Source organism: Dermacentor variabilis, chromosome 10 (genome assembly GCF_050947875.1).
Source record: "Dermacentor variabilis isolate Ectoservices chromosome 10, ASM5094787v1, whole genome shotgun sequence".
NCBI classification, from domain to species: domain Eukaryota; kingdom Metazoa; phylum Arthropoda; class Arachnida; order Ixodida; family Ixodidae; genus Dermacentor; species Dermacentor variabilis.
In genome coordinates, this window is record NC_134577.1 from 90,099,839 (window position 1) to 90,125,893 (window position 26,055).

General features: G+C 44.4%; 2 protein-coding genes across 5 annotated transcripts in view; one reads left to right on the forward strand and one right to left on the reverse strand.

Moving 5' to 3' along the window:
• The window catches only part of RhoGAP93B (MyTH4 and RhoGAP_KIAA1688 domain-containing protein RhoGAP93B), a 63,304-nt gene extending 62,563 nt beyond the window's left edge, over window positions 1-741 (reverse strand). For all 3 annotated transcript variants that reach the window (XM_075673159.1, XM_075673158.1, XM_075673156.1), the window contains exon 1: window positions 627-741. In XM_075673159.1, coding sequence (XP_075529274.1) covers window positions 627-640 — 14 coding nt within the window. In that variant the 5' untranslated portion in view covers window positions 641-741. The remainder of the gene's footprint in view (window positions 1-626) is intronic.
• Window positions 730-17,163, forward strand: LOC142560802 (glucose-induced degradation protein 8 homolog). Of its 2 annotated transcripts, none has more exons than XM_075673160.1 (4): window positions 730-1,112; window positions 2,604-2,839; window positions 13,424-13,609; window positions 16,528-17,163. In XM_075673160.1, exons 1-4 carry the CDS (start codon window positions 1,079-1,081, stop codon window positions 16,816-16,818), a joined length of 747 nt encoding a protein of 248 aa, XP_075529275.1. In that variant the 5' UTR covers window positions 730-1,078; the 3' UTR covers window positions 16,819-17,163. The 2 variants fall into 2 exon arrangements, with proteins under 2 accessions (XP_075529275.1, XP_075529276.1); XM_075673161.1 differs by having other exon boundaries at window positions 16,540-17,163.
• The last annotated feature ends 8,892 nt before the right edge of the window (window positions 17,164-26,055 follow it).

Here is a 26,055-nt window from a genome sequence, read left to right on the forward strand (position 1 = left end):
AACGCGCAGCAATAGAGGTGCTTGATCGTGACACGACGCCGTTCCATATCCGCGTGGCGACAGCTCGAACGACAAGCTCGTCGTCGGCACTCAACTCCTTACAAGTGCAATAAACGAGGCACGTCTCAAACATAAAGTAAAACAACAAAAACAACGGGGCAATAAGCCGCGAGGCTGTACAACCTCCCGTAGGCGAGCCACGCGTTGGAAGGACAAGGTCTCTGCTTTCGTTGGCTGCTGCGATCGGGGCTTTTAATATGCACAGGCCGTTCCCCTCCTGGGGACAGTATTCTCACGCCTGCACCGGTTGCTTTCGGCGGCACCGCGCCCAGCTGCTCACAGGAGACCCTGTCGGGCCCTTCGAAACGGGACCACGGCAGTCGCCACCGCCCAAGGCCAGCGCGGCGACGTGAACGCGACAAGGAACGTGTCAAGTTTCGCTTCGCACTAGCGTGCCGCTAATTTTTTTTCTTCTTCTCTCGGCCGAGATCAAACGGATGATCAAGGATCTGCATCTTTTTCTGCTCTCGAAGGCGTGAAACGGTGACCCGATCAAACGCTGCGGGGAGCTCAGAAGCGAGGCGTGAACGGAGACTAAGCAAACGGAAACGAAAGCACCGGCTTACTTTTCGTTGGCCATGGTCGAACCAGGACCAAGGGAGCCCGACCAGCATTAAGCTTTGGCAAAATCGTCTCCAGCCATGTCGAAGCAGCACACCGAACCCGCCATCTTGCACTCGCTAGAGGAGTGCGGAATTGTGGGACAGCTGCTGTATGTGCGTGCGTTTGTCGTGTTTGCTTGTGTATGTGTGCTGTGGGCTAGGCTCTCTGCTGCTAGTCGCACGAGACACACCGTCGTCTGTATTTTTGTGCGCGCAACTCTGCCTGTGCGGTAGTTTGGAGCCTTGTAAACGAATTATGATGTTTCTGTGCATGTCACCGAGTGTGCCGTGAGTTGCAGACATCGTCGCGACTAGCTGCCTGACCCCCACAACTCGCTGAGAGGTCCGAGAGCAGCAGTCTTGTGGACGCGCTAGTTTACAACGCACTGAGCAGCTGTGTTAGCTGTGCCGCAGCCATGAGTCAAAGCTCGACATCTCTGAGCAAATCGAGTGAGTAGTTAAATATATGTGAGTTCGAAAAAGACGGTAGTTGGTCACATTTCACAACCGCGACTTTTCAGTCGTGCGATGAGCAAGCAGTCCTAGGTTGTGCCAACACGGAGGAAGTAGTAGTGGTGCCAATTTATGCCCAAAAACTCGCCAGATTTCATTACGCCTGGTTGCTTAATTTATATGTGTCCGACGCAGTTGGGCTCATTGTAGTAAGGCCGGATTTACAAGTCTAAGGGGAGGTAAATCGTATATACAAAAGGCTCTCGCATGCTTCGGGCGCCTTTCGAGTGTTATCTCTCTCTCGAGGCCATAAGTTATGGGTGTTTGGTAATATGAGCTGTCGCTAAAAGGAGCAGTGAAAGGGCCAACACCCGCGCTCACTTTGTAATTGTATGTGGTGCACGCAAGGCCTTCGCCTCTGATACTTGAACGGTAGTGCGACTCGCATTGGTAGCACTTCCCTTCAATTACTAGCCGAGCTTCTTTTCGTTTGCGCGCCCGAAAACCTTTCGCGTTGCGTTGGGGCAATAGAATAGTTAGGCGCACGACCGCAGAAAGCAGAGGATGCCGTCAAACGGTGAAAAGGAACCTGCCTTGAAACTTTTTTCGTCGTTCTTGATTGTGGTTTCAAAGTGGTTACCTCGAAATTCGTTGTTGATTGCCGTACCTAGGAACAACCCACAACCGTCTCATTTTACCTTTTTTAAAACTTGCTACACGTAGTAAAGTTATATGTGAGGTAGAAGATGGTCCTGCATTTCAAAACAATTTTCGGCTGTGCTACTTATGTCAGGCGGTGAAAGCAGCTTGAACTTCAGATATTGTGCAGATTGAGCGCGTGATAGAGGCCTAAAAGAACCAAGGAACCGATAAATAAAGGTTTTCTTTGTAGTACATGTTTCTTTTCTAATGCATGTGTGCACTTGGTAAAGCAACTGCATCGTGAATTAGCAATGATATGTAGGCATATTTAGTTGTGGTTCCTCGTGCTTTGTGAAAGTGAAAGCAGATTGCAGACCTGTCACGCATAGATTTTGTTGCAATTCAATTGAACCTGGAAGTACCCATAATTAAATGTTTTTAACAACAATGTAGGCGTGGTTTCGAAATGCAGTCGTGTCATGTACATCTATTTTATGTACATTTTTACGAAGACCAGCTACTCCTTTGATCATGAGGCTAGATGTGAACGATTATTGTGTGAGAAATTCAGACAGCCTTTGGTTAATAAGACAGCCTAAGTGTTTGAGAGCTGCCTGATCTAGGGACAGGAGGTGATGATACGAGACAGGTGGCAAACCACTTTCAGCATTGAGGTGGTTTGCGAGCAGAGAAATTAAAGTTCCAAGCAAATGCTCTGTTAATACCCATTGTTTCTGTTACCACAATCTTCATAGTTGTGCAGACTTGTAAACTTCTGCTAACACCGTTTAGCTCTAACTGTATTGAAAAGTAACTCATCAGAGCGTGGTGTTGGACACTGTGCAGGGTCCAGCGACAAGGCAGCTCCCAGCACAGAGGAGCCAAGTCGGGTGGAGTGGCTGGAGAGGTTAGATGGTGTCCACCTGCACCGCAGTGATTTGAACCGGCTAGTCATGGACTACCTGGTCACTGAGGGCTTCAAGGAGGCTGCTGACAAGTTCCGGCTCGAAGCTGGCGTGGTCCCGCCTGTGTCACTTGACTCGCTTGACGAACGCATCCGGATACGTGACTGTCTGCAGGAGGCAAGCGTTGTCTTTATCCCTTTGTGTGTTTCTGTATTGCAGAAGTTCTCACAGAGGATGCGTACACTCCTTTTTTTTCCCTCATCAACCTTCAGAAATCCTCTTTTTTCCCTAGACTCCCCTTTGACTTAGTGGATGTGGCAGTGTGCTGCGGCGCACTAAGTTGTCAGTTCAACTCCTGGCTGTGGAAGCATAATGCAATAATGCTTATGTGTGCTGCATGTTAGAGAACCCTACCGGTAAAAATGCGTCCCTAGACGTCCACTGTGATGTCTCTCATAGTATGGTATGGTTGACCTCCCTGCCTTTCCTGTCCTGTCCTTGCTCTCTCTGTCATAGTATGTGTTGTTTTGGGGTGTTAAACCCGATCGGTCAGTCTTTCCAGTTGCCCTCCTCGAAAATAAATAACAGTTGACCAGGCTGACTCGTCTTCCTTTCCTTCTAGTAAATTCTTTTTTCTGTGTGTGACAGAAAATGACTAGAGAACAAATTTGAGTTGGTGGAGGTGGTTAAATTCAATTATGGGGTTTTACTTGCTAAAACCACTTTCTGATTATGAGGCACGCCGTAGTGGAGGGCTCCGGGAATTTCGACCACCTGGGGTTCTTTAACGTGCACTTAAATCTTAATACAAGGGTGTTTTTGCATTTCGCCCCCATCGAAGTGCAGCCGCCATGGCCAGGATTCGATCCGGCTACCTCATGCTCAGCAGCCAACCACCATAGCCACTGAGCAACCACGGTGGATTGGTGGAGGTGGCCTTGGGCAGTACATATGGCATGTAGAACACAGGACACATTCTCGGATGATCACTTTTGGAGGTAATTTCACTTTCCCAAGGATGGGCTCTAGGTGTATGCGCATAAGATTCGGCCATACAAAAGAAAGGAGCTCTTGTTGGTTGACTTTTGTGAAATCTTGTGGAAGTGGTACCATCGCCATAAGTGATCGCCCAAGAATATGTCCCCAGGTATAGCTACACAGTGGTTGCCTCTTCTACAGTTCGTTTCAGTTCATCCTGCATGCACCTTACAAACTTACTAGTTCATGCCAGCTCAGTGCACGTTCTGAGCTTGTGTGAAATGAGACTGCGCACCTCTTGTGCAAAGCCTGAACTACCTCTCTCCCAAATGCTGGCAATGCTGTCAATTCTTTCTGCAAAAGAAGTGCACTGTGTAAAGTGAACGGTACAATGTGGCTGCTGCCATTCTTCACTCGTGAAAACATCAGCAAGCTGCAGTATTGGCTGAACTGTTTCTGAAAGTACAGATGTATTTAACCTTTTTAATGTCGTGCTCGAGCATACTCGACTGCGCTCGAGATAATTTGCAAACGTGAAACATCCATAGACTAGTTGCACCATCTACTGAGAAGTTGGTTAAACTAAAATTTGATAGTATGTTTTGTTTTTGTACGACAGACGGGACCACAAAGTTTGTAGTCCGTCAGTCTTGCTTGTGCCCCTCATTTTACGACGTAGTGGATGAGCACAGAAAGCCTGTGCATTTTACGAATGATGCAGAAATTCAACAACTTCTTTTGAACTCCAAGTTAGAGGACTGCAATATTGATTATGGGCTGTCTTCAAGGGACAATGACAGTGACGAAGAAGTCACGTTGCCAGAGGAACACGAATCTGCATGTCTTAATTACTGGTCGCGTTTTCAGATATAAAAAGTTTGTAAAATATTCAGCAATATATCACTAATAACTAGCATTTGAACTTAAGGTCTGCTGATGTGTTTGTTGCTTTGAAAGAAATTGACTTCATTGCACTTCGGAATAACACTTGGACCCAAAATGTTAATGGAGCTTGTGCTGATATGATTGGCTGCGGAAAAGCCAGATGTGGTGGCAAGAGTAAGAAATTTTCAACAGAATGCCTACAGCTGGTGCAAAACATATCTAGCCGGATACCATTGGGACTGCCCTTTAAAGGGTCCCTCACTATACCGCATATCAAATTTTTGTTATACGCTGCAAATTGTTGTTACCCTCTAAGGAGTGTTCTACTGCAAGAGTTTTTAAAATTAGTGCATTAATAGCAGAGATAGAAATATTTGAAGTGCTGCGAATTTATGATTTCAGGAGGGGAGCTCACTGACAGAAAACACTTGGGAGGGTTCCCGCTATGCAGCTGCAGGTGGCTGGCATTTTGAAGGAGCACTGCCAACATAAACTCTCTCTCTCTCTCTCTCTCTCTCTCTCTCTCTCTCTCTCTCTCTCTCCACTTGCCCCATCTAGCCTCCACAAGCAAAATTCCTTCCCTGCGTTTTCCTATACCAGAGCTGGAATATCACCTGATGCATATGTCACAGGCCCTGCCTTTTTTTCTTCTCTCTGTTTCACTCGTGTTTTTGCTGAATGGCGCACTTCCAGTGATGGTCTCGAGCTGTTGTGTTTGTCTCAATTCGCGCAGCGGGCGATTTTGCGTGCTGTGCACGAGGACACCTGATTAGAGGTATAGGTCAGTGCCAGAATATAGCACTGAGGCGGTCGTGAGAGCACGAAAGAGCGTGATCGCAGCACTGAAACACAAGAAATGAGAGTTTCATTCTCTGTGTACACAACGAGAGAACAAGCAGATGAAACTGATGTGCATTTTCCTTGCTACAGTATGAAGTAAAACAAAAACATGCTGACGTTTGGTTTGTATGTTTTGTTATTTCTCTAAATGTTAATTCGTCTATTGAAGCAACAGATTAAACAAATAATTGCTGTTGCCTTGCATAATTCTCAAAGTCACGTGTCACTATGAGCGACATCACAGCACTGCTATGTACCTAGGCGCACTTGCGTGATAGACGTCGACTTTCCAGCTGGGAGCGTGGTGCCCACGAAGGGAAGGGCAAATGGCATTTGATTTGAAATTTAAGCTCTTTCTGCAGCGCATAGGGATGTCATACTTAGACTCGATCGTTAATGCCCATTGTATGAACTGCGCTTGTCAGCTCAAAATTGACAGATCTGATGAGAGGCCCTTTAAGTACAGTGGACATTTAATTTGTGCAATGATAAATGGACTAGGAAGCAAGACGTGTGACATGCATATTTGAACCTGGAGCACCCTTGAGCAATGCCAATGTAGTTTTTTGGCTCTGTAAAGCTATTTGTTTACGTATACACATAGTGCATCACCTATAGAGATGCCACTGATGCCACCTGGTGGGCGCTTCCAACAGTAGGCTTGGGAGCAGTAGCAGACGACTACCCTTTGCAGCAAGGGTGGCTGAAGTTTGCGGATGCGGTGTCTCCTTTGTTCGGGTGCCAGACTGCTTCTTCTGCGGTGAGAGCTGCAGGGAAGGCGCTTGCCTCTATGGGTGCAGGCATGAACACGATGTTACCGGTGTTTGAGACAACCCGGTCCACATACGCGCCAGGTGCATCCCGCAGACAAACACAATGAACCCCATTTACACAAACTGGAGCTCATGTTAACTAGCCACTAGGTTTTGTTGAGTAATGCGATGTCTTGATCATTTTTCTTTTTATAAGTTCAACCTTTGCTGTAATGCTGCTTCTGTACCTCAATAATTAGAACACATCGTTAGTGCAGACTTATATCTCAAACAAACCTGCACAGTGCAATGTCTGCAGGTGTCATAGTGATCTTTCTGCCGATGAATACATGTGACATTGCCAAAAAGTGCTGTCAAAGTCGCCTCAAGAAGAGTAATTGCGAATTTATTGATGGAAATGCGTATACTAGTCAGCGAAGCCGGCAAATGCATGGGTTAATAAGAGCGTGAGCTGGCGCTGTACCGCCGATACGATTCTGCTGCATACGCCGATGAATTGCTGCTCCCGCTGCCGTTTTCACAATCTTAAATTAAATTCCCTAAGGGAGCTGCTTGGAGACGTACAAAGCTAGTCTGACCAACTTTTCAGTAGTTTTTATTTTCTTTCTCGAATGTTACTAGAGAGGGATGCCACAAGATCTATTTAAAGGGACACTAAAGCGACACAATAAATCAGTTTAGACTAATGAAGCATTGCTTGAGAACCCTGCAGGCAGTCATTTAAAAGAAATTGTTTGATTATTAGATGAAAAAATGAAGGTCCAAGTATCAGTATTTGAATTTTGCGCCGAAACCCCAGCGTCTGTACGTCAGCGTGACGTCAGGGATTCCAAAGTATGTTTTCGCATTTGGGCCACGTTGGCTGAATAAAGGTTCCCGAAACTTGCCATCTTTAATATTTGGTTCCTTTAGAACACAGTGTAGTCAGTCTATACCGCTATATATAATTAGTAGGCCCTAGAAGATGCCATCAAAATCCAAGACGTCACAGCCCCCAGGTGCGGGAACTTAAGTAGGCGTCGCCACCCGTATTTCATTCTTGCGCTTTTTCTGGCTTATCAAACGTCTTATCATTGCAAGAGTGGTGTTTTTGGTGTTGTAGAATGGTAATTTACTGATGCAGAAGAAATCATTTTTCACATTAGTGTCCCTTTAAAGGCAAGGCTGGGTTTAGTCCTCTGCGGTGTAAGCATAATAAGAAAGAATTCAAGTGAGTACAAAATTCACATGAAAAAAGGGACTACGTTGTGAAACAAGCAAATCGCTTGGTGCGATAAGTCTACTGAGATAGCATAGAGGTGTAATGACTTCCCAAACGTGACGCAAACTTTTCAGCGAAAATGGAACAGAAATACCATGTGCAGCAACCATTAGCAATTCTCACCCTGGACTACCTATTTTCTTAACACATTTCCCAGAAACTGCAATATCTAAGATGTCCTTGGGCGAAAAGAATAAAGATGTTGAAGAAGCACTTGCTTTATCATTCCAGTAAGACACAGCATGATTTAGACCCTTTACAAACAAGGCAGGAAGAAAACCTTGCACCTCAAAAAAAAGAAAAAAAGAAAAAATACAATTATGCATGAAGCAACTAGCAACAATTCAACATGCACGAAGCCATGCATAAAATAGATGTAAAAACATTAAGTGCATGAGAGCTGGTGCGAGGATTTACCGTGCCGCATAAAACCAACGATTTCAGTTTTTGCAAGCTTCAGTGGCTTTAACATACAACACGATGCATTCGTGCAGTCGTGCTGCCTAGCTAGCACAATGCGGTAAAGAAGCAGCTAACGGTAGAAGTGGCAAGCGGTATTCAGAACTTTAGCGAAATGCCTTTAAATATCATTCTGCACTGCAGACAAACTTCGTTGCTTACCTGTCTAAGTATGATCGAGTGGAAAAAACACTGACACGACAAAAGAAAAAGTGCATGGATGGATGAATAACTTTCTTGAGGTCCCTCAGTGTGTGCGATTAGCTTGCAGTGGGCTGCTCCCACGTTGGGACAGAGAGGCCATGCCCCTTCACCACGTTGCGAGCCCGATAAACAACCCAGAGCTGTGCTTCAAGGTCCGAGCTGCGTAGTGCTCGGTCCCACTTTCCTTGGTGGTCCTGGCCCCCGCTGCCAGGGTGCGACCCCAGAGCATGTGAGCAAGGCTAGCTATATCCTTACAGTAGCGACACGCATTGTGAGGGTGTGCGTCTGGAAAGATTTTCTGCAGGAAGGCCGGGCATGGGTAGGTGCCCGTCTGAAGCCACCTGTATGTGACTTCTTGTGCTTTATTTAGTGCTTTGTGCGGTAGGGGCATGGTTCTCTTGACTAACATAGAGCTCGGTCGCTGTAAGTGATGAGGGGGTCACACTTGCTCTCCCATCCTGCCAAGAGAGAGTCCGGGCTCGCACGGTGAGTCAGGTCTCGTGCAGCCGTGTGTGCTGTCTCGTTGAGGTTAGGGAGTGGCCCCTCTAATGGTCCCGTGTGTGCTGGGAGCAAATTGATATAGTGTGGGGTGAGGTGTTGAGTACCAAGTATTCTGCCGACGGTCGGGGATATGCTCCCTGTTCCGAAGGACAGAATTGCCCTCTTGGAGTCACAGTATACCAAGCTTTTATTGTCTTCTAAGAGTGCAAGGCTGATGGCCACCTGCTTGTCCACCTCAGGACTATCCGTGTGGATCGTGCACGCATTGATGACCCTGCCATTTTTGTTGACCACTGCTGCTACATAGGCTCGTCTGCCAGGATATTTGGCTGCGTCCGTAAAGCAGCATGCGTTCCCGGAGGCGGTGGCCTGTCGGAGAAGTGCTTTGGCTCGAGCAAGTCATCTGTCAATGTTATGCTCTGGGTTCGCATTCCTGAGCAGAGGGGCTGCCTTGATCTTTTTCCTCTGGCCGGGTGTTAGCCCGTGGCTGTTACACTCGATCTCCCGAGGCATGACGCCGATTTCTCGTAGTATCCATCTGTCCGCAGGTGTGCCGGATAGCCTGGTGATCTGTGCTCATTTCTGTGCCTCTGCAATCTCCCTCAGCGTGTTGTACATGCCTAATGTGTCCATTGCCTCCGTGCTCATGTGCATGGGTAGACCCATGGCTCTCTTGGCTACCTTACGCAGGAGCATTTCAAGCTTGTCTCTTTCCACCTTGGACCAATTGTGCATGGCCGCAATGTACACGAAGTGACTTATTACGAAGGCCTGTGCCAGTCTAAGCAGGTTGACCTCCTTGAGCCCGTGATGCTGGTTGGCCACTCTTCTCAGTAGGCGTGTGGCGTTCTCGGCCTTCGTGGTGAGCTTAGCGACTGCGATAGTGTTCGAGCCATTCGCCTCTGTTGTCATGTCCAACATCTTGAGGTGACTGACCACCGGAATTGTGTTGCCTTCAGCAGTGTACAGGTGGACGCATGGGTTGGCGCCTGTGTCCCATCCCTTCAGTTTCGGCCCTCGTCTCTTGGGTCTTTATAGCAGCAGCTCAGACTTGCTCGGCGAGCACCGCAGGCCTGTTGGTTTGAGGTACTTCTCAATTGTTTGGATCACATTTTGTAAAATGTGCTCAATTTGTCCTTCGCTCCCCTTTGCCACCCACATGGTCACGTCATCTGCATAGATGGTATGCTGGAGGTTCCCGATTCGAGTCAGTTGCCTGGACAGTCCTATCATGGCCAGGTTGAAGAGGCTAGGGGACATAACCGAGCCCTGCGGGGTACCCCTGTCGCCCAGTTCAACTGGCGCCGACTGCAGGAAGCCAACTCAAAGTGAGGCCTGCCTTCCCCTCAGGAAGTCACGGATGTAGTCATGGAGACGTTGACCAAGTCCGAGTGTTGAGCTGAGAACAGGAAATTTCCCGGCAAACGGCAGTGATCCATTGCTACCGCTATTCGTGCTGATGAGGCTTTGTGGGGAATGATTAGAACCATATAGCCGAGACGATTTTGCCAATATTTGAGCACCCCACCGTGCAACAATTCTTCTTCGACATTCCTTCAAGCTTTGGCCACCCCACACATGCAAAGGGTGTTGCTTATTTGCTCTGAAAATGGGAATAAGACAGAGAAGCACGATCAACGACGCAGAAAACTACGGTGCACGGCTGGCTCCTTTCCCGAGCACACTTCGCAAGGCCGCCACCAGTCCATTGGCATGCACTACGCGTATACCTACAGTACCTTTAGGGCATTATTGTAGTGACAAAGTACCAATGTAACACATTTTATAGACATACAAAGCAATATAACGAACACGTAACAACTTTTCTAGTAGTCAACAACTCAGAAAAACAAGGAAATCACAAAAAATCTAAAAAACGTCTCACAACCATACACTACAGACACATTCTAAAGGCCATCTCTAATGTAGGAAGTTTGGCAAGCCATTAGAGAAAGAAGAGAAATGCATGAAAACTTTGGCCAGCAGGCTGTTCTAGTCGTGTATGTTGTGCAGGAAAAAAATGCATGCTTGAAAGTAGTATGCTATGTTTATGAACATATAAATTTTGTGGTCTAGTTTAGTTACTGTACATATGATTAGTTACTGCACACCAGTGGGTAGCAAGACCGTTTAGTGTGCCAGTACGAAAGGGTGCATAGGTCAGGTCACAAACTCCATCTGTGTTGAGAATATGCAAAGCAGACCTGATGGATTATGCCATTTCGACGTCAGCCTTGGTTCCATCGTCTGGCTCCTTTTTTTTTCTTTGGGTGATTCTTTCTGTGTCCCAGACCATTTTTTATTGCCCAACTTCCCACAGTTATCGCTATGGCGGCATGTCACGCATGGCTGTACTCACTAAACACATATACTTCCCATAACCTAGTGAACATCACCTGAGCCATGGCCTTGTGTATAAAACACTTGGCTGGAATGGTTCAGGGAGGTAGCGGGTGTAAGCCTGCTGCCGGAGGGTGGCGGGACCCCTTACTGTACCGGTGTGCTTAGGAAAGGGCGCACAGGTCGGGTCAGAACCCCCATCTGCGTTGGGAAGTACTCAACGTACTTGATGGATTGCGCCATTTCGGTGGTAGCCTTGGTTCCATCACTGCTCTCTTTTTTAATGCAGACAGCATTCTTTGGGAATGTCACCTACCTTGTAGTATGTATCTAATCTCTTTCACACACCCCTTTGACCCAAGTTGTCTGCTAGCTTCTGCCACTAGGTTTGTGCTGGCTGCTATCTTGCTGACTAGACAATAGGGCCCATTGGGTACAGGCCTGAAGAGAAAACTTTGGTACTAGCTGCAAATGCTAGTACCATGGTACCAATGGTAGTACTAGTCGGTATTGGTGTATGCCTATTCTTGGCCGATGCCCCAGAATGTATGTGCCATGGTAACACCAGGGATGTAACCTTAAATATATTAAAGCGATTACATGCCATGTGCAACAGATACCCTCGCATAGGTTGTGGCCGCTTGATGGGTAGCCATCGCAACACAGCCAGGATTCTAGGCATAGTGGGGGTTGCTTGAGAGATTTAACAGGGGTGCAGTAATTAAAACAGGATATACTGCATCCTGTTGTCATTTAGCATTGTAGTTGGCAGTTAGATTACTGTCGTCAGTCATTATACAATGGGTACAGCTGAATATTTTTGACATTTTAATTGGACAAACCCACTTTATTTCCTGGATCTCAAACATACAAGCCACTTTGATTAAAGGAACCAGGCATGCCATCCTATCATTGTGGCATTGAATTAGATGCATCGTCTTGAAAAGCAGCTTGTTGTATTTACTGCTGCCTCCAATAGGCAAAGAGAATAAGGCGAAATGAGATGCTCGTTAAGTGAATTAGGCTATTAAGGAGGCCTACTGTAATTGAGACCAAGGACATCCATGCAGCATTTAAGTTTTATGTGTGTGGAGATGCGCCAGCCTCGTGCTTCTGTTGAGAATGGGGCTGAAGTGAAAAGAGAAAAAACAGCACACAAACAGTGAAAGCTGAAGTTACCACCCCCACACATTGCGTTCGATACTGTGCTCATTGAGTTAGGGTAGTGCTTTACCTCTCCGCTTCTGCGGCTATCCACAGATAGTCATATATACCAGGCTATCTGTATTATTGAAAACAGGCTTATTAAAGCTGTCCTGTAGTAAATATCGCAATTCAGTCATATCACTTGAACTGCTCAAAGTGGCAGGCACAACTTGCAAAACAAATTGCAGTGATGTCAACTAATTACAAATTTTTATTCATCAGCTTTCTAATTAATCAGTATAGAGCACATGTCCCGATTGGGATACTGAAGCCCAGGAATCATGAAGTAGTTTTCATTTAGCAGATATCCTGTACTTGGCTTCAGTTTTGAGAAATATATATCCTCAATGTTGGTGGCAAAACACACATATTGTGGCGATGGATGGCATTTATTTACAAAATGAAGAATGTGAAGGTATCGCTCAGTGAAAGCAGTTCACAGCACCACATGAGACCCAGCACAGCTTCCTTATCCTCTTCAACGAAACTCCGCTTGCATGTTTCAGTATTTTACAGTTAACACTTAAGTGGAATTGTTCAAGTGGAAACTTGACAGACATAGGAGGTTTAAACAGTAGCAAGTAAACTAAATAAAGTGCCAAGTGTTAGGTTTATTATGCTTACATCGCAGTGTGTTATGCAGCTTCTGCTGGCTTTACTTGTGATTTTACACCTTGGTGGCTGGCACAGCGTAGCCTATGTCGCTTCTGTGCCTGATTTGACTAAAATTTTGTAAGTGTATATGTCCTTCTGTATAAACAGGCGGCAGAAGTGCTGCAGTGTAAGCCGGCACAATCCTTGTATAGCCAATGAATGGCTTCTTTGGCTGTGCCCCCAACATCGTGTGCAGTGCTCATAAATTGAAACTCGAACAGCAGTGAATGCATTTTATGCATGCATAGAAATGTGATATGTAATCACTCAGTCGCTGGTTTCTAAGCATGGAGTTGTAGCGGCATTAGTATAGGGTGCTTGTGATGGCTGCCCAAGATGAGCCCGATCGTCCAGGCAAGAGCAAGGAAAAAGAAAGCTTCAGGCTACTACTGGCTCCAAAAGACAGTATACTGCTCTTCTGGCCAGCCGCCGCTATTAATCTCTGCCATTATTATACTGCCTGAATCTGCCAGCTGGCCATGGAGTATTGGAGTCTGAATTAAGCCACTGTTACAATTATTGCAGGTGAATCTGGAACTGAAATAATGCACTGGAGTAGTTTAGGAATCGTTTGCATTTGAAATCATGAGCATTGTATGTATATGTGATGTTGAAATAAAGATTTAAGATTTGATTGTGTGCCTTTATTTCCCACTCCAGGGCCGAGTGTTGGAAGCGGTGGCCCTGCTGAATGGTCTGCGCCCTGAGCTGCTTGACAATGATCGGTGCCTGCTGTTCCATCTGCGTCAGCAGCACCTCATCGAACTCATCCGCGAGGGGCGCACCGAGGAGGCGCTCGCCTACGCCCAGGACCACCTCAGCGAGTGCGGGGAGGAGAACCCACAGGTGACAAGCTAATTCTCATGTAACTTTAGGACAGAAGGTTAAATAAGGAAAATTGAGGACATGCCCACTGTCCTATTCCTTATGTTTAAACATTCAAACTAGATTAATTCATTTGAAGCACCTATCCAAGCTGTATGTCTTGTTCCTAAGCTGTATCTTTTGTTCCATGGCTCTTGTATAGCTCCTCTGGAAGTAAGCAGACACTTATTTTGACAAGACGGAAGGAAGACGACACATTGCTGAACTATGAACTGAATCTTCGTTTATGCTCAGAGGGTATATATGAGGACTGATGACGAAAACACAATAAAATGCGGCTACATGTATCTACATTCACTGTTCTTCGCACCAAAATTGGACAACAGCAAATTTAAATACATGTAGCACCATTTTCTTGTGTGTCTTAATGATCAGTCCTCATATACAGTAAACTTCGTTAATTCGGTTTCATGAGGCCGAATATAAGTTTTCAAATTAAGCGAATGTTTCATTATCAAAGGGTATCAAGAAAACAATAAACAAATGCTTACTTTGTCAGCACGCTTTTATTTACTGAATGGATCGGTAAATCCTATTTCTATTTTGCACAAAAGTAGTGCGGAAGCTGCATTTCGTCATGGTAGGGGACTGATGGGGCACGCTGATATTTGTCACCATCTCAATGCCAAGTGTGAAGCCTGCATGCCAAAAACAGTTGTGAAACACGTCTTGAATTACCATCTTTCATGCGTCTACAACCTTGCTGACAGCAGACCTAATGTCAACGCTGTAAGTTTTGCATTGTCTGAGCACAGCACCATGCGGCTGAGCACGCGCAACGTGTAAAGAAACTTCACGTGGCAAAATTCCATCTGTACAGCATTTAGGTCCTTAAACGTGTCCATAATTAGCACAGTTCACAAATATCAAAACTTTTCGGTTTTGGTGTTAGAACCTTCTGTCCATGTTGCGGACATATTCTTGGAATAACTGCTCTGTTATGTAGGCTTTCTTGTTTGCTTAGCACAGAACAGGTAGGGTTGCCCCCCTTCAGACACCTTGGATTTTTTTTACTTCCCTATGACAAGCGTTGGAAACTCCTTACTGCCTAACACGTTGTTGCCGACAAGGATGGTCAGTTGTTCCTTGCAGTGTTTTCCACCATGGTAAAAGTCACCAGCAAATGCAAGTGTTCTATCCGGGAGCATTTGTAAAACAACCTAGTTTCATCACAGTTAAAAATTTTCTCAAATGTAACCTGCTATAACAAAGACTGCAGCTTTCTGTAGCGATACTGCGCGATGGCTGAATCGTCGGCAACGCCGCCTTCGCTGCATATCTTCTTGAACTCGGTCATTTCAATTCTTGAGAACTTTCTCAGCCACCCGTCACTGAACTTGAAGTCTTCACTGTTCATTTGAAGCACATTGAAGCGCCTTTTGTTTCAAGATGCAGCCTAAGACCGGCACCCACTTAGCAATCATGGCATTTAATTACACGAGCAGAGTCTTCTCGAGCTTCACGTAGACACCTTAACTTGCATTATTCTTTTTGACCATGGTTGATTTTCCAGTCTCTTCCAAGATCTTACTTTTGAGGAAATCCAGGATCATATGCTTCGAAATGCCGAGCTCCTTGCTGACGGCAGCTTGTGGCAAGACCGATTTCTTTTTCGTTGTCAGCCTACTGTAGGGCTTTGCACGCTTCGAAATCATTTGCAAAGATGACCACAGTAAATGTTCTCGGTGAGAAGCATGACACCACATAGCAGGACGTTCGGTCACGATCATCGAAGCAGCTAGGTCTGGCGTTGCAGATCGTACAACAGCACAATATGATCACTCGACCTCCCTCCAAGCTCGCCAAATGGACCCATCAACATGTGGCAAAATACAATTGTCTACGGCCTTAGCAGCTTGGCATGTGAGAGTGCTGGTTTGAGGCTGCAAGATAATGAAAAGGGCGGTGACGGGGCCTTCGATTCATGCTGTATTAGTCCTGGTGTCATGCAAAAGTCCGGAAAATCTGACGGCAAGGACTTTGAGCGTCCGAAATTTCAGATGTCCTTATACATTGACTGTATGGAATACGTGGTGGGGCCACGGAGTTGTCTAAATGCTCGGCCGTCTGGAAAATTGCTCATTGACTGCATACTCTTTTAGCGTAAAGATTCAGTTGGTACTTCGGCAATGTGCCGTCTTCCTTCCATGCTATGAAAATAAGGGTCTGCTTATTTCTCGTAAAATATGAGCCAAGTAGTTTATTTGAGAACCATCACTGTGTAGCTCTTCTAGCTTTTTGAAAATTCCAACTTATGCGAATTTTAAACCTGGCCGGGGCCTCATTCACTTCACTACTCTCGTTAGGTTATTTACATTGACGGAACAGTTTCCGTAAATGGAAACAGCTTTCTTCTGTAGTTTATGGAAAAACTTAACCTGAAGACTGGACAGGCCATCGTGTTGTCATGTTGTTTGTGTATGCTACTGCTGCAGATATGTCAAACTACACAAACCAACTAGCTCAGCTTTCTGCCATAACCATCTTACTTCCACCACACAATGGCCTTGACAAGCGCATTTAGTATAGGGGAGACACACCTGAGAGCATCAGTGCTGGTAATGACGTCTTGTGGAGCCTGTAAAGTGTGTGGTACTACGTGTATGTTGAGAACGGGCTAAGACATGTATTTGACAAAAGTGTTGAAACCATTAATTTTATCACACTAATTAAAGTCACCACATACACCTAACTACTTTAAAGCGAGATGTGTGATCAAGGTGTAGTTGTGCTGTAAATGCACCCTGGACCTAAAGTTAAGAATCTGTGAATTAATCACTCCTTTTGTCGAACACAACAGCAGATTTAAAAAGGGAAATATTGTGATCCAGTTCACTTTCTCATGTTCGCATTTTATTGTAGCATGACTGTACCGTTAGCTCTTTGCACAGGTGCTGTCTGAACTGGAGCGGACTCTGGCGCTTCTGGCATTTGAGGAACCACAGTCGAGCCCATTTGGGGACCTGCTACACCCGTCGCAGCGGCAGAAGGTGGCCAGTGAAGTGAACGCTGCCCTGCTGGAGGACCAAAATGCAACGCGGCCGCAGCTGTCCGTAATGCTGCGCCTATTGCTCTGGGCACAGGACCAGCTGGAGCAGCTGCCACCGGGGGCGCCACGGTTGCGCTACCCGAGAGTCACGCAACTGGCCGACCCGTTCCCTCAGCAGTAGTAGTAGTAGGAGCGACAAAGACGCAACGTTTGATGCCCATTGTTCTTTGCCCAAGTGGTTACTGCACTGTTGACTTCGATGAAAGCTCGGTGTGTGAGGACAGAATGCTGCACTTCAATCGCCCGTCTGCTGCCCATCTTCTGCACGTGTGTGGGGAAGCAAGGTGACCTTCTCTGCAATGACCAGGCACATCTGCAGAAAGCGCTTCAGTTGCGCGACAATCGGGCACGCCCGTAGAAGTGGTACTGTTTGAGGGCTTATCCACTATTCCCGGTGGGTGGGAGGGAGGAGTTGGCAGATGTCACCCCCTTTTTTTGACATAATAAATATGATTTCATGCTTGCACTAGCAGCTGCATCATTGCACTTTTAATCCACCATGGTAGTATAGTGGCTGTGGCATTTCAGTGCTCAGCTTGAGGTTGTGAGGTCGATCCTCGCTGCGCAATCCACATTCGGATGCATGCAAAATGCCAAAATGCTCGTGTACTATGCATTGAGGGCATATTAACAGGATGCCAAATAAAAATGCCCAGTTTGTTTAAAGTACTATTCGTAAAGGGAAAATGAGACGTCCACCCAAACGTAAGCTAAGATAAGCTAATCAACTAAAACTCCATTTCTCCTAATTGTGGGATAATAAGTAAATTAGTACAAGTAAAAAGAATCCCCTCAAGTTTTCTTTTAGTTCTTCGGAAATTCTCGCAGCACCAGTACATGTCAGTGTGACACCATGGGTTCAAAATATTTTGTTCCCATTTGGGCTGGCGTCGGCTCAGTAAGTGTTTGCAAAACTTGCCATGTTCAGTCCTCGGCCCCTTTGGAGAACAATGTGGTTGATTTTTACCGATAAAGAATGAACTACGCCCTAGCAGATGCCATCAAAATCCTTGACATCATGGTGGGCTGGTGCGGGAACATCACGGCGGTGCCGCCACTTTTGTCTTTCACTTTTTCTAGCTTACCAGGCATCTTCTCGATGTGAGAGTGATCTTTTTGGTTTATTAATTGGTTTACTAACACAGGTTAAATAATTTTTCTGTTTAGTGTACCCTTTAAAGACCCCCTTGCGGTCAGAATTATTCCAGGAACCCCCCCGCCCCTATTACACCGTACCACAGAACCACACAAGTTACTTTTAACTGCCTTCTTAAATGTAGACAATATGTACAAATGAATTGTATTGTGCCCCTGTGCATAAATGGAATTTGTGCATGTGCAGAATGTACCAACGCATTGCTGCATTGGGAAGAGCGAGAGCGTGCTGAACATTGATTATAACAACATACCGTGAAATTCTGTCAAGATATGCCAAGCTCTACAGGATTGTGAAAAATCTGTCTTATCAGAAGTTTGTCTTAAAAAAAACGTTTAGCATGGGGCTGGCTGCGATTTCTCTATTCAAATACTTGTGATGCGCAGAAATGCTCTCTTAAGAAGAAGAAGAAGAATTTATTTATTCACTCACAAAATAAAATCACAGTAACAAGATATACAGAAGGAGGTCCCAAAGCTCAAGGCTGTAGGGGGACCTCCTGTTCTAATTAGAAAGATCAAAACAAGTTAGGTTATAGAAAACGCAGCAAAGGAACCGAAACATTATTTGATAGTACACAGAATTGAGTTTTGAACAAATAAAAGTAACAAAATAATTCAGGTTAATGCAAATACAGCAAAGAGGTAGAATTGTTATCATGTATTAATGCAAGAAAACAAGTAAACTAAGAACATGGCATAACGCTGTACAGAATTACGCCATGTACTGAATTGAAAACAAAACAAAACATGGGAAGTGAAATGTAGCCTAGAGGCAGTGTTCCAACAATAACTGACACAAGGAACAAGTGAACAGATATGATGAAATGTTGGTGAAATGTGAAATGTCAAAGAGATATAATGGTTTACCCATAATGAAGCAATTACATTACAATTACAATTACAAGCAATTACAAAACTACATTACAGCATTCACAAGTTAAGTAAATATGTAAATAAATGCTTTTTAAAGCTGCCTATACTAGGAGACAGCTTTATGTCCGTTGGAATACAGTTCCAGTAAGACATCGCTGTGAATGAAGAAGGGAATTTGCCAAAATTAGTTCTGATTTTAGGTAATAAGAAGTTGTTAGCTAATGCAAATCGAGTATTATTATGATTAGCAAGTTTTTTCAGTGTTAAAGATTATTTGGAGAATGTTTGAATGAAGGGAATTATAGATAAGGATTGCCATGTTTAATTGAAATAGTTTATGAATTGTGAGAATGCGATGCTCTTGCAAAAGAGCAGATGCACTACACCGGGGTGACTGGAAGGTAATAATGTGGATGGCCTGGTTCTGGACGTATTGTAAAGGAACAAGGTGTTGCCCCAAGTCGCAATGCAATAGGTGAAGTGACTGTGAATGAATGCATGATAAAGAGAAATCAATGTTGGTAGTCTAAAGTATGGACATGCTTTTATAAGAATCCGGATACCATATCCAATTTTTTGCTTTAGGTGTGAAATATGGGTAGTGTACTTTAAGTTGGAATCGAGGACAACCTCCAAAAAACGACAATGACTAGAAGGTTTGATGGGATAACTATCGATAGCTATGGTCGGAATATTTATTACTTTCTTTTGAGTGGGGTGAAATAGCATGGAATACTGTTTTACTAGGGTTAATTTCTAAAGAATTGTGACGACACCAGCGAATGATGTTTTCCAAATCGGTATTGAGCTTAGAAGTTAGGCTATTAATATTGGTGTCAGCAGTTAGAATCGTAGTGTCGTTTGCATAGAGATAAGGTTCACAATGTGAAAGATGGGCAGTTAAGTCATTAATGTAGATAGATTAATGATTAAGATTAAGATAGTAGTTTAATGTAGATAATGAAGATGACCTGTTTTCTCGTGTGAATGAAATTTGATCGGTTTGAGAGAGAATGTTAATTGTTCCAACTTTTGAAAGCATAATTTTGACTTAGTACCTCTTAACATTTCACAAAAGCTGCCAGAAAGGTAAAGAAAATACGGAAGCACAAAGTGTACAAATCTCTGATTCAACACCAAAATGGAGATCGCAGTTTTGTAAACTTTTGTAAATAGCACATCACGCGAACAAATATGATGCATAGTTCAAAGCTTGCCTGACATTCTTACAATGTTTACGAGGGTTTTGTAAAAGTCCTGCTCGCAAATTACTGGTATATGTCAGAGCAGTGTCTAAATAAATCAATTTTGTCCCCTTAGATGCATTAGTGGGCACACTTTGCAGAGATGCAATATTGTTTTTTATTGATGAGGTAGAGGCAAAAGCTTCTTCTCTTCCTTGAAGTTTTAGAATTTTCGAGAAAAAATATAATGGAATAAATTGAAAATCTCACTTCCCGCTAAACTTTAGGCTACTCTTTTGAATGCAACAAATATTGTCTAAATCATTGCAGTGGCTGTTGAGAAAAAACTATTTCTCCATTCCCATGTACTTAGATTGGAGCTCCGAAGCCAAAGCTCACTCTTAACACATTAGGTGTTTTAGATGAAATCAGCCGATCAGTGCAATCCTGTTTAATTTTGCTTCGGCCGAGCTGAACTCGCTAATGGCAATAATTCGGTTTTCAGAGCGATTTCAGTGAACTCGGCAGGCCTACAGTTGTTCTTCTACTGCATAGGCGTCTGCAGTACCAGCGTTTAAGATCCGTGGTTATTTCGCTCTTTTTTGTTTTACTACATAAATGTCAAAACTTTTTCAGCCACGTTGATTCAGTTTTCGTGTTCTACAACACAGATGGCTGCCATTTCTTCAGCGATCGTAGATCATGTTATTGGAATCGCACGTTTATGCTGCCTTTTATCTCGTTTGTAAATGTACTGCTTCTGCCAATGAAAAGTACATATACAAGGTGTCCTACGTAACTTGTGCGAAAATTTAAAAGTATGCAAGTGCCATGTAGCTGGAGAGAACCAAGGCGACGTTGCTTGCTGTTGCTTGGAGCAAGGCACAATTTTTCAAATTTTGCCTGATTATACATCATTAGTTATTTATTTACTAATCAGATTTTATAATCAGTGCAAAATTGTCCATCATGAAATTGTAAGCCATCACAAAAATTTTCCGATACATCTTTCTGTGCTAAGTACGTACTATATAAAATATTTTCCAAGCGTTGAAGACTAAAAAAAAAGTTCCATGTAACTAGTCACATGGCACTTTGTGCATGCTTTTACGGTCAGGCTTTGAAAAATGTTTGTGTACCACATGTTAGCAACAGAAAGATGCATTCGGAATTTTTCATGGGCTTGTAATTTTCTGAACGACAATTTATATATAGATAGCCCCCAGAAAGTGTGTGAAGCAGCCTAAGAATGCGAACACAATAAGATACCAGTTCGAACGCGTTCTTTGGGGATCATATCCATGTTAATGCTACTTGAAATCAAGTGTGGTGAAGGTAAATTAATACTTTATAAAGTTTGTCTATGAAATGTAAGTTGGAATTTTCTTTTATTCCCACCACTCAGTCCATAAGAGCTAAAACGTCTTCATCTCACTGGAAGTTCTTGTAAACTGCAGGCAACTCAGTCACAGTCTCCATAAAATATGAACTGGGCGCGCATCAATATCGGAGTTCCTAAAAGCCATGCGCTGTGGAGTCCAAAGAGGAAGGTCATATATAAGTCATCAGGTTCGATTGCCAAGAAGTGGATGCCATGAGAATGCAATGGTAGGTCTTTCTTGAGTGCCTGCTGGAGCATGTCCCACAACAGGAAAGCATCCCCAGCAGTCGAGGAAGACATGTTCGATTGACTTGGGCTTCCAGTACTCCATGACCCAATGACTCCACCTAGTTTTCTGCAGCCTACGACAGGGCTTCCCTTGGCATCTATTATGAACTCGAATAGTCAACCGGTTATCGACACTACGCATTCATGGCCTGTCCATCTCCATTTCTTAATGCTAATCTTGACTGTAATATCTGCTATGCTGTTCGCTCTCTGATTCACACCTCTCTTGTCCTGTCTCTTAACCTTACCCTTAACAATCTTCGTTTGGTCACTATTTTCGCGTTCTTTAACTTGTTCTCTGGCTTCGTTGTTAACCTCAAAGTTTCTGCTCCACAGGTCAACCCCTGTATGATGCAATAAATTTGCACTTTTCTTTTTAACGATAGTGGTATGCTCCCTATCAGGATTTGGTAATGTCTGTCTTATGCATTCCGCGCCATTTTTATTCTTTTAATTTCCATCTCATTATCAGGGCCCCCTCTGTGTAATGGACTTACATAAACAGTCTATATATGTTTGTATCTAACTGTTTTTCCACATACCTGGTTCAATGGGTAATTCATTGTCGAAAGGGTAGCACATTGGGCTCTTCTGATGAAGCGACTGGGTTCTAAACTGCCGAACCTATGTGGATGGCTGCAGCATGCCGCTCTTAACAAACCTCTTTAGCTTTGACATGGATCCCTGTAGGTGCGAAACAGGGTATGCACCGCTGTTCGAAGAAACTCTGACGCCGACTTGGAGTGCTCAGTGTCACTGGGCCTGTTCTGGTCTTCAATGAAGCTCTTTGACAACAGCTTGGGTAACTTTATGTATTTGCCACTGGGAAAATGCTGGCTGGAAAGTTCCATTACACATATTGAATCGAACCGTGACCCAAGTTTGCCCGACGATTGCCTTCTAACCTGCTTCCCTGATCACAACAGCGCGGTGTTTTCAACCACTAGACTCAAAAACGTCAGACACAGACTGACAGCCAGGCAGCCAGACAGTTAGAACCTAGAAACTATATGAAGTACCCAAATAAAGGTAAAAGTTGACAGTCCCTTTAGCATATGCTAAAGAAGATGAAGGAAAAATCGCATTACTTGACACGTTCATTGTAATGCATTGTTACTTCCTATTGTTTTCTCCTACCAAAAGTCGTGGGTTAGAGTGCCTTAACAATACCTTAACTGCATCAATTAACTCAGCCTAATTAACACCAAAGGTCATGAGTTCAGCTCCCACCAAATGTCGTCGGTATGACTGGTTTAGCTATAACTTAATTAAGCATGCCTCAACTAGTGGGTTTGACTCGTCCTTTGCGATGTCGATTGAAATACAACTTGGAGATCTGGCCGGTTCGTCAATAATTCCATATTGGGCGATGGATTCGAGTGCCTTGATCAACTACGCCTTAACATCAAAGGTCGTCTACCGCAGTAGAGGTGGAGGGTTGGACTCCCACCAAAGGTCGTGGGCTTGGCTCTCGACTGTCAAGATGTTAATTGGAATCAAACCTGGAGATATCGGCGGTTTGCCCATGTCCAAGTGGGTTCGACTCCCACCAAAGGTCGTGGGTACAAGTGCGTTAATTAAACTATCTTAACTGTGCCTTAATAAACCGACAGGTCGTGGGTTCGACCCTAACCAATAGCCGGGGGTTCGACTGGGTCGGGAGCCTTAATGAACGTTACCTCAATTAACAAACACTAAAGGTTGTGGGTTGGCTCTCGACCTTCACAATGTCAATTGGAAACCAACTTGGGGATATGGCCGGCTCACCCGTATCTCCAAGTGTCTTCGATTCCCACCAAAGGTTGTGGGTTCGGCTCTAGACGTTCGCGATCACAAATGGAATCAAACTTGAAGATTTGGCCGGTTGGCCCAGAGAGGTAACTCATAGTCTATAATATTCCTGTTCAGGTATGTGTTTCGAAAAGATGTGATGTCCTGCTTAATTATAAATATGAACAGGAACAAAATACTTATGGCACTGTGGGGATGGATCAAGAACCTGAAATGCCTGAAATATGCGGTCACCCAAAGGGGAATATGGAGAACAAGCGCGCAAAGATCTTTCTTGTAATGAAAATAATCTGGCTCATTAAGTTTTGATGCATGCGCCCCAGCTTAAATTGTAGTATTAAAGGCGCTTGTCCCGACGATTTTTTGTGAGAAAAGCTGTGGCTTGGAAGGGTCATGGCCTCTCAACTCGTTTGACCCCGCTTGCGATATTGTGGCCGATGCTATTACATCTGAGGCACAAGCTTGCCGATTCCCGCTAGCAGACCGAACAAGAAGAAGTATAGCGCATTTTTAAATATATTTAGAACCGTTGGAATCATTTTTATCTTATTGCGGCACTTCGCGCTGTATTTCAAGTGTCTATTCTATTAGAAGCCCGAGGGTAATTGCTTTTGGTCAGATTTTCTATAATAAATTGTTATGCTTAAACGAGGCCGTCCTTTGTAAGCGCGGTGCTGCTCATACGTCTACCTCCAAATTATAATACATCTAAATTAATATTTTGTTTCACACCGCCTAGCTTGGGTCATCTTTTCGGCGCTCTTGGTGTGGGATAAAAGGGAAGCTAGGCGGAAATTTTTCTTTCTGGGGTGGGAGGGTAGGGGCGTACTGTTGCCATGTTGCTTCTTTGAACCATATTCTGTTTTTGGACAAATGTATTCAAATTGTTTCTTCGCAGTTAGGACGCACCTAATGTACTGTTTGTGAAATTTTTGAGCAGATCATTTCTGAATTTATTGAATATTTTACTCCATTTCTTACGCGATTGGTTGTAGTTGAAGAAAAATGTCACCCAAAGGTGACATTTTTCTTTGGAAGTTGAAGCGGGTAGATTTATATACGATCGTATGTATATTTATGTTCGCGAATAAATACTGTATTCAATATCCAAGTATTAGCACCACATTTGAATGCTTTTTCTGCACAAACCAATAAATAGTTACTCTATTTTGTAGTTTGGTGGCATGCAGGGCGACTGCGTGTTTCGACGATCGACTTTTCCACTCCGACCAACCTCCGTATTGCCTTTTTGAGAAGGCGATGCGCAAAGGCAAAGCCCGCATATTGTCGCGAGAAAAAATGCGCATATCCCGCCACTGCGAGTGGGCGCTACGCTCGTGCAGTCGCCACTTTGGGCGACAGTAGAACAGTGCTGCGACGTTGTACATCCGGGACCGAGCGTATTCTTGCGCTTCGTGCAGCAAGAGCTGTAGTGCCGATAAATGGTTGTATAGCATCGATATAGAGTTATTGCACGTTTTTATCAAAAAGTACAAACAATAAAGCCAGCCACTTTTAGGCAGCTCTTTAAAAAAAGAACATTGAAACTGCGAACGCCACGCGTAGAACACTATACAGCGTGTTATTTGCGTCAGTGTGTTTCACATGGCGTTTACGCACGTCCGTGTATTTATTTTGAACCAAATACCGTAATCACCAAAGTTTTGATTGATATCAGCCCATGCAGGTACACGTTGTCACTCGAGTTTAGCGATATTAATTTTACACTTGATCCATGCTTTTTTCTTTCCTGATGTACATATAGACGCTATGACAGGGCACCAATAAGTACACGTACTTATACTAGGTATAGTCATTTAGGGATGATACGTATGCAACAGCCGTGTGAGCCGAGAAAAGCACCGAAATGTCTTATTTTACACATATATCCAAAAACATTACCACAGACATCTTCCATCAGGATGTGCAAAACGTTCCCAAGCCGTCTTTTGATGACGTTTCAAAGACGTCTTAGCAAGATGTAAGCAGGAAATGACTTTACAGACCCTCTCCTAGCCGCCTTTTGCAGAACGTCTTCCAGACGTGAACAAAAAGACCTCTTGTAGCCGTCCTAAATAGTTGATGCTTTATTTCATTTTTGGGGGTCCAAGGTATCTTCAAAACGTCTTGTATTCAGTGGGCTAGGTGACTCACGGTTCCGTTTTAAAGGGGTGCCATCAAAGGATCATCATCATCATCATCATCATAATATTTCAATGCCTAACCACGTGAGCATGCATATGTAGGTGTTCTGTACGTTAGTCGCGTCCATAGTGGTCGCGTCGTTTACGAAGCTGTAACTGCAACGAATGTTGGCAGTTTTTCTTTGTGTTGTGGTTGTGTTTCATTCCTGTTGGCCACACTTGTCCCGCTGATATTAGAGCTTGGGGTGGCATCCGAAATGACTGATGTGCCGCTGCGTGTGAACGCTGAGAAACGCGTAATGCGATAACGGGTCTGATTTCTCGCGCTTATTTCTTGACACTGCGCCGTCGAGTGGCGTTACCGAGAAGTCTGCGCGTTGTTTCCCAGACGAGAAACATCTGCATTGCTCGTCACTAGTACTCCAAGCTCAATGGAAGCTTGGGTGCATTTGCTTCATCCAACGTTTTTCTTCACAGCCGGCGGCTTCGCCTGACAACTTCTTCAGTCCTCGTTTCGTGGTCTGCTGTCACATGCTATT

Coding starts and splice junctions, on each gene's coding strand:
- LOC142560802 (XM_075673160.1), top strand. CDS start 1,079: ATGAGTCAAAGCTCGACATCTCTGAGCAAATCGA. Junction 2,840..13,423: donor TACGTGACTGTCTGCAGGAG/GCAAGCGTTGTC, acceptor TTCCCACTCCAG/GGCCGAGTGTTGGAAGCGGT. Junction 13,610..16,527: donor GCGGGGAGGAGAACCCACAG/GTGACAAGCTAA, acceptor CTGTACCGTTAG/CTCTTTGCACAGGTGCTGTC.